At 44.1% G+C, this 8609-nt stretch overlaps 2 protein-coding genes across 2 annotated transcripts in view; one reads left to right on the top strand and one right to left on the bottom strand.

The window, feature by feature from the left end:
- The window catches only part of LOC133641187 (oocyte zinc finger protein XlCOF8.4-like), a 112188-nt gene extending 109975 nt beyond the window's left edge, over window positions 1-2213 (bottom strand). Inside the window, exon 1 of the mRNA XM_062035121.1 lies at window positions 1841-2213. Within this exon, the coding sequence (XP_061891105.1) occupies window positions 1841-1943 (103 nt within the window). The 5' untranslated portion in view covers window positions 1944-2213. The remainder of the gene's footprint in view (window positions 1-1840) is intronic.
- LOC133640869 (gastrula zinc finger protein xFG20-1-like) overlaps window positions 1-8609 on the top strand; it is a 177378-nt gene that overhangs the window by 117054 nt on the left and 51715 nt on the right. The gene's annotated exons all lie outside the window — the stretch shown is intronic.

The following is an 8609-nucleotide window of genomic DNA, read 5'->3' as shown; positions in this document are numbered from 1 at the left end:
GCAATTACATTGTTGATGATTTGACCGGGGCGGTATAGCTTGGTTTGTAGAGTGGCTGTGCCAGCAACTTGAGGATTCCAGGTTCGATCCCCGCTTCCGCCATCCTAGTCACTGTCGTTGTGTCCTTGGGCAAGACATTTTACCCACCTGCTCCCAGTGCCACCCACACTGGTTTAAATGTAACTTAGATATTGTGTTTCACTATGTAAAAGCGCTTTGAGTCACTAGAGAAAAGCGCTATATAAATATAATTCACTTCACTAATTCACACGACTGGGATGAGGTGGCGACTTGTCCAGGGTGTACCCTGCCTTCCGCCCGAATGCAGCTGAGATAGGCTCCAGCACCCCCCGCGACTCCAAAAAAGGGACAAGCGGTAGAAAATGGATGGATGGACAATTCACACGATGGATGAGCATTCTTTTTTAAACGGACGTGTTAAAAAGCAAGTATATCTCCATCTTTAGTCATAAATGTGGCCCCCGGATGAACATGTGTCACAAACATTGTATTAGATGATATGTGGATGTTGTGCTTACTTGGACTGTGATGAAGCTGTGAGGACTCAGGTGGTTTGTCTTCATGCTCTTCAGTCTTCACAGAGACAACCGTCAGTGGAAACTTGGTGAGATCAGCCTCCTCCTGCCCTACAGGACACTCTCCCTCCACTTCCTCTTTAAAATAGGGGGGCTGTGGATCCTCCTTGTCCCCTTTAAAATGTGAGGGCTGTGGATCCTCTAAAGTGAAACTGTGCCCCTGCAGATGAGGGATGTCTACAGGACACAAACAAAACACATTTGAGCTCCTATATGCTAAATATTAAATCGTACATGAAATATAGGGCTGTGGCTATTGAACATTTAATTAATCAAGTGTTCTACTGGAAATGTTTTCGATTAATCGAGTAACTGGATAAAACATAGTGTTGCTTGTTTAAAGACAAATTATATGAGACATTTCACTTAATAATGAACGACCAATTGGTTTGACATGATATGAGATCAAGATGTCATCTTTAGATCAGGCTTTGTTTTTTCGACAATCACTGCCACATTAAAAAGTTAAAGTACCAATGATTGTCACACACACACTAGGTGTGGCGAGATTATTATCTGCATTTGACCCATCACCATTGATCACCCCCTGGGAGGTGAGCGGAGCAGTGAGCAGCAGCGGTGGCCGCGCCCGGGAATCATTTTTACGATGATTTAACCCCCAATTCCAACCCTTGATGCTGAGTGCCAAGCAGGGAAGTAATGGGTCCCATTTTTATAGTCTTTGGTATGACTCGGTCGGGGTTTGAACTCACAACCTACCGATCTCAGGGCGGACACTCTAACCACTAGGCCACTGAGTAGGTGGATGTAGTAGGTGTTGTAGTAGGTTAATGGCTGCACCAATATGAAGGAAATAACAGGTCAGTATAGCTTTTACACACATATATAACTTGTCAAACCTGCCAGCTAGCAGGCTAGGTTTACAGCGTCAGTTACCATGGTAACTGACTCTGACTTTGTCTTACCTCTCTTATTTTTGGAGGTACAACTCTCGAGCTTTACATACTCAGGACTTTGCACTTAACCTGCTCTCTGGAATATTCCCCCGGTGACTGTGTGAGTTTTGTGTAAACATGTTGATACACATTGTTACAAACTGAGAGGAACATCAACCTCTCATAAATATTGTGTGTCTGAAACTGTCTCGTTTTTATGAACAACATAAAACAATCAGTGCATCATCCTCACATGACAATTCATCTTCCTATAGACAATCTATTCAAGAATAGTGTTAATAATAAATATAAAGTTAGTAAACATGTGAGAGTAAGAAGTAAACAAACCTGTTCTGTGTAACACAACTTGATGTTTTTGATGTCGTCGCTCCTTCTCCTCTTTTGTTGGACAAAGTTCCTCCTCGTACTCTGCTATCGTTCTTTCGCACATTTTCACACAATCACAACACTTTACACTCACACTTGATCTCTGCTTAGCGATGTGTTTTGATCACTTCCGCCTCTCTTTGTTAGCAGCTAACAAGCTAAGCTAACTAGCAGGCTAAGCTAGCTCGAGAAGCATCAAAGTGCGCTCAGACTAATATAACCGGATGCAAACAGTTATTAACGATATTTACTCTATTTAATAGAGTGTAATAAAGGACATATACGTGTACATGGACGCACAGATTAAGAACACTGAACTGTGACGACTGCAATAACGTCTTCACCGTCAGACGCCATCTTGCTTTATCCTCGCCGTGTGTGGTTCGCGCGCAGTGTTGTCAGATCTCGCGAGAGAAACAAGTACAACCAGCTCCCCACCCTCCCCCTGTCCCACCCCCGGTACAACTATTTCAACATTCTGAAAATAAAAGTAAACTTGTCCATTTTACATCTTCAAAACAAAGACATACAACTTATTTTCGTAAAAATATTCAAATATTTAACAATGTATTGAAACAACAGTAGCATAAGAATAGAAGATCGAATATAATAGAATAGAATGGACTTTATTGTCATTATATTTTCATAAAACGAGATTAAGGACTCCAATTTAAGGTGCATTAGTGGAAACAAATATGGATTAAAAATGAATCACATAAGAAGTAATAAAGATAAAAAAATAAGAATTGAAATAAACAGACTACTATCCAATAAAAACAATAAGCAATCCTGTACAATATACAAAACAATATACAAAATACTGTATAATATACAGAACAAAACAAGAGTAATGACAATCAGTGTCGGACGTATTGCACTCAAAGGGTAATATTGCACAGTAGGGTATTAGGGTAGGATATTGTATAGGGGTGAACAATTTCTTATAAGTTTGAGTTCAAGATGGTGACAGCTCTGGGAAAGAAGCTGTCTCTGAGCCTGTTTTTCTGGCTCTGATGCTCTTGTAGCGCCTGCCCGGTAGTAGCAGGTCGAACAGGTGGAAGCCAGGGTGTGTGCTGTCCTTGGTAATGTTTTTTGCTCTGTTGAGGCAACGGGAGTTGTGTAAATCCTTCAGGGAGGGGAGGGGGAAGCCAAAGATTTTTTGTGCAGAGTTTATGACCCTCTGTATCACCTTTTTATCTGCTTCAGTGCAGCTGGCGTACCACACTGTTATGCAGTACGTCAGCAGGCTCTCGACACCCGAGCGATTGAAGCTCACTATCAGCTGCTTCTCCAGTCTGTTCTTCCTCAGCACCTTCAGGAAGTGGAGTCTCTGCTGGGCCTTCTGGATGACCGCAGTTGTATTTGGGGTCCAGGAGAGGTCAGCAGATATGAGGGTGCCGAGGAACTTGAAAGAGCTGACTCTCTCCACCTCCTCGCCGTTGATGTAGAGGGCGACGGGGTCTGCAGTGTTTTTCCTGAAGTCAAAGATGAGTTCCTTGGTTTTTGTGGTGTTCAGTGCCTGGTTATTCACTGAACACCACGCTAATAGTTTCAGGACCTAATCTCTGTATGCAGACTCATCCCCCCCTGTAATGGGTCCAACCACCGTTGTGTCATCGGCAAATTTGATGATGGTGTTCTCCTGGTGGACTGGACTACAGTCATGGGTGTAGAGGGATTACAGCAAAGGGCTCAGCATACAGCCCTGTGGAGAGCCGATGCTGAGTGTGCGGGATGAGGAGAGATGGGGGCCGAGTTTCACTGTCTGAGGTCGGTTGGTCAGGAAGTCCTTAATCCAAAAACAGGTAGTCCAGCAGTTTGGTGATCAGGATGTCTGGTATGATTGTATTGAAGGCGGAGCTATAGTCGATGAAAAGCATCCTGTCATAGCTCCCCCGGTGTTCCAGGTGGCTCAGTGCAGAGTGGAGAGCTATGGTTATGGCTTCGTCCGTGGATCTGTTTGCCCGGTAGGCAAACTGTTGTGGGTCTAGAATGGGGGGGAGGCAGGCTTGGATGCGGTGTAGGACCAGTCTCTCGAAGCACTATATGATGACAGGTGTGAGTGCTACTGGGCGATAGCTGTTGAGGTTGTTTGTGGCAGCTTTCTTGGGTGCCGGGATAATTGTGGCGGATTTAAGGCAGGGTGGGATGAGTGCCTGTGCCAAGGAGAGGTTGAAGAGGACAGTGACAATGTAGGAGAGCTGAGAGCATGCTTTGAGCACCTTCTCGGGTACTCCGTCTGGACCAGCCGCCTTCCTGGGGTTCACTGCCCTGAGCACCCGTCTGCCCTCGTGCTCCTCAAGAGTGAGTGTGGGAGTGCTGGGGGCTGGGGGGGAAGGGGGCTGTGACTGGTTGTGATGTCTCAAAGCGAGCAAAGAAGCAGTTCAGCTCCTCTGCCAGCGATACATCCCAGTCCCCGGTTGTTGCGTCACAGCCTCTGTAGTTGGTGATGTGCTATATGCCCTGCCACATCTGCCGTGGGTTGTTGCTTGAGAGATGGTCTTGGATCCTCTCTTTGTAGTCCGTCTTGAGTCCTCCCTTCAGGTCAGCTCGCGCAGCGCTGTACAGAGCACTGTCACCTGACCTGAAGGCGGTGTCACGGGCATTGAGGAGCATGCGGACCTGGCTTGTCATTCAGGGTTTCTGGTTTGGGTAAACCTGGATGCTTTTTCCACAGTGACATTGCCGATACAGTACTTTATGTAGGATAGTACCGACTCTGTGTGTGTGGGCAGGTCTTGGTCTTCAAAAATATCCCATGCAGTGTGTGCAAAGCAGTCCTTTAGCTGGGGGAGTGCATCCTCAGGCCAAGTTGTAACAGTCTTTGTCACTGCTTTTGTCCTTGCTCTGAGGGAGGTGTAGGCAGGGGGGAGCGGCAAGTAGAGGTGGTCTGACTGGCCTAGGTGGGGGAGGGGGATGGCACTATATGCCTCTTAGATGTTGTAGTAACATGGTCAAGAGTGTTCCCCCCTCTAGTTGGGCATTTAACATACTGGTAAAATTTGGGTAGTACTGTTTTCAGATTGGCTTTATTAAAATCTCCAGCAATAATGTGAACGCCATTGGGGTGGGCAAGTAGTTGTTTATTTATTGTGTTTAGCAGTAGAGAGAGAGCCATGCTAACATTAGCGTCCGGTGGTATGTAAACTGTCGTGATGATTACTACTGTTACTACCAGAGTCCTCGTTTCGGTCCCGACGTAGCAGCGTGTGGCCTGCTAGCTGCACCGCAGCGTCAGGGATCAGGGGGTGAAGCCAGGTTTCGGAAATTACCAAAAAACAGCAGTCCTGGATGTAGCTATTTCCAGCCAGCTCGAGTTTTAGGTCATCTATTTTGTGATTGATTGATTGATTGAAACTTGTATTAGTAGATTGCACAGTACAGTACATATTCCGCACAATTGACCACTAAATGGCAACACCCAAATAAGTTTTCATCTTGTTTAAGTCGGGGTCCACGTTAATCAATTCATGGTGAACCATGGATCTGGCGTTGGTGAGGTATATGCTCGGCAGCGGAGGCTTGTGGGGCCATTTTTTGATTCTCGCCAGGAGACAAGACCGGCAGCCCCGCTTTTGTTTCCTCTCCCGCCGCCGCCTGCAAGCCTGCCGGGTCCGATAACAATCCACTGAGATTCTGGCGGTCTCGCTATCTCGTCGGGTATGTTGTGCAAGCGGTGGAAATCGCTCGAGACAGCTATCCTGTGTAGAAAACCAATGTCCAGCAGGTTTTGACGACTGTGTTGTGTCGCGACGGTAGACAGACACAACCAAAACACTATAAAACATAAAAGGAAGCACCGAAAGTGGGAGTTGTAAGCCGCTGCGTCTGTGCGCGCCGCCATTTTGTTAATAGTCATTTGTATTCCGAAGTCCAAATTAGGGCCTCTTCCCTATGAGGAGTGATCCAGCCCACCTGCAAATGTCAAACTAAGGGGCCTTATCTTATTATGTGCTCAAACTGAAATACTACTATGTACTTAAACTTGGTCGTTCGCTTTCTCCAAGGTGAATATAAACCTTCACCATAGGCAAAACATAATATGAGTTAATTAGTTCACTTCAGTATCTAATGGTGCATCAGAATTGGTGTTTTGTAGAAAGAATGTTGTTCCTGTTTTTCGTGGGCCTTGTGTGTCCTCACCCAGCCAGTCTCTGGTAAACAATGTCCCATCATGCTGACATCCACTGAATGTGAGGGCTCATAAAACACCACATAAACATACATAGGCCAGCCCCTGGGGTCGACTTCCCAAGGATGCTGAGTGTCTCCTATCTTGGGGAGTTGTGAAGAAGTTGTAACGGACAGGACACTGATGGCCAAGTGGGGGGTTTGATTGATTGATTGAGAAGTTTATTGACATCTGAAAGAATTGAATCCATGTAATGCTTTAAAAAGGCAAATGGATGGGACAAAAAGCCAAAAGGCTTGTTTCCATTGTGGTCCATTAAGTCAGTAGTTTGGTGAGCAACAGGGCCCCAAAATTGTAAACTGACTGACACTGTGTAAGAGAGACATGGCACCATCTGTGTCCTATTTGATACGATGACATACAGCAATTTTCAAGGTCCAACTTTTATTTCAGCCACGCCTTCTTCTCGTTAACAACAATGCCAAAATAATGCCGTCAGAACTAATAAACAAGAAAAACAGAACTTAAAATTAGTCCGAAATCTCATAAAATAAAACACATTGATTTCACATACATTATCAGAAAGAATCATACCTCATTGGCCTCACAAACTCAGAAGGAATAAAGTTTATTGTCAAGCCGAGACTCCATTAACCTCTTACATCGAATGCTTGCTGTCTCATGCTGCTTCCCTTATTCCGTCACATATTAATTGTCCCCCCAACAATGTGACCAAACCGGAACAAAAAATATGTCCCCCTCCAATTGACATGGGTTTTGTAACAAAAATAAAGTTAACATATACTTGCATGAATTAACCAAAGAAGATACATTTTTAATCACATTATATGTAAATATGACCTTATATTTATACATTGTATTTATTTACTCTAACCAACTATGAAATTATACAACATACAGTTGTGCTCTTAATCAGTGTTTGAACACTGCTGATTGGCATTCTCAATACCTTGGATATCTTTGTATACCTTTTTCCTGTTTTATGCAGTTCAATTACCTTTTCTCGCAAATCCTTTGACAATTATTTTGCCTTCCACATGACTCAGAATCCAGAAACATGTGTGCAGCACTGGATGAAAGATTCAATGGTCTGTCAGAAGCCCAGAAACTCACTGACCTTTTATACACACACATTAATTACAAACAAACATGTTACAGGTGAGGATTGGAACCTTGATTAGCCATTCAAACCTGTTTGTGTCAACTTTTGTGCATGTTATCAGATGAAAGTCACTGGGGTATGTAAACTTTTGATCAGGGTCATTTGGGTACTTTCTTTTGTCATTTTGATTTAAAAAGAGTAAACACAGTTGTTTGCCAATAAAGAGCTTCACACAACCATTAAGCATGAGTGGAAGAAAGGTTTTTTTTGTTATCATTCATATTCTCTGACAATGGCCAAGAAATCATCAATTCTCCCAGGGTATGTAAACTTATGAGCACAATTGTATATACAATGTGCTTCTGTCAGCAGCTACACTTTTCCTAACTAAGAGTTTCCCGCTTGTCTCCAACACTTCCCCCATGCATTCCTGAGCTAAGATAAAAGGTGTGTGCCTCACCGACACTCTCCTGTAAACAGACGGCCTTTGTCTTTTGAGGCCTCCAATAAATACTGAAAAAAAAGGTATTCTCTGAACATTTCTTATTAAATAGATTATTACATTGTAAAACAACAGACACTTTACTTTTGCTTGTCCTTATGTCCCTGCAAGATGACGTTACCTTTTTTGGACGCATGGCTGCAATGGTTGTGATCTCTCGGATGCAGAATTTTCCACCAGTAAAACCAGCAAACCAGCAAAGCAGTAATTATAGTCTGCAAATGTTGTTGTTGTTGAATGATATTTATCTGATTTAAAGTCAAATACAGTTTATATACGTGTCTGTATATCTGTGTTGGCCTTGTGATGAGGTGGCGACTTGTCCAGGGTGTACCCCGCCTTCCGCCCGAATGCAGCTGAGATAGGCTCCAGCACCCCCTGTGACCCCGGAAGGGACACGCGGTAGATAAATGGATGTATGGATCATGTGTTGCCGTGCTTTTTTGTGTAGACACCATGAAAACATACATTTAGAATGAATCGTTCATGACTTGCCCATCACTATGACTCTTTGGCCCCGCCCCTAAGTGACGCATGCGTGGAGGATATGCGCTTTGCAGCAAAGTCCTCCTTTACTCCACACACGCTTCTAAGCCTCGGCACATCTCCTCACATCGCTACTAACTACACTTTATTCATCCTCCGTGTCAGGATAAACTCCACTCGTCTCAGTCAACTTTGGACATTATTAGGCCCGCTTAGCTTGCTAGTTGTTTTAGCGCGCTAGTTGGCTTAGCATGCTAGTTAGCTTAGCGCGCTAGTTAGCTTAGCTTGTTAGCTGCTAACAAAGAGACGCGGAACACATCGCTTAGTTAAGATCAAGTGTGAGTGTAAAGTGTTGTTATTGTGTGAACATTTGCGAAGATAGCAGAGTACAAAGAGGAACTTTCTCTGACAAAAGAAGAGAACAAAAGACTACGTCAACTACTGGAGGCTGTTTTCAAGATAGCTCAAGTTGTGTTACACAGAACAG

This window comes from Entelurus aequoreus, linkage group LG23, assembly GCF_033978785.1.
Source record: "Entelurus aequoreus isolate RoL-2023_Sb linkage group LG23, RoL_Eaeq_v1.1, whole genome shotgun sequence".
In the NCBI taxonomy this organism is placed as follows: Eukaryota; Metazoa; Chordata; class Actinopteri; order Syngnathiformes; family Syngnathidae; genus Entelurus; species Entelurus aequoreus.
The sequence above is the reverse complement of the archived record's forward strand: the minus strand, read 5'-3'. Positions and strand labels throughout refer to the sequence as shown.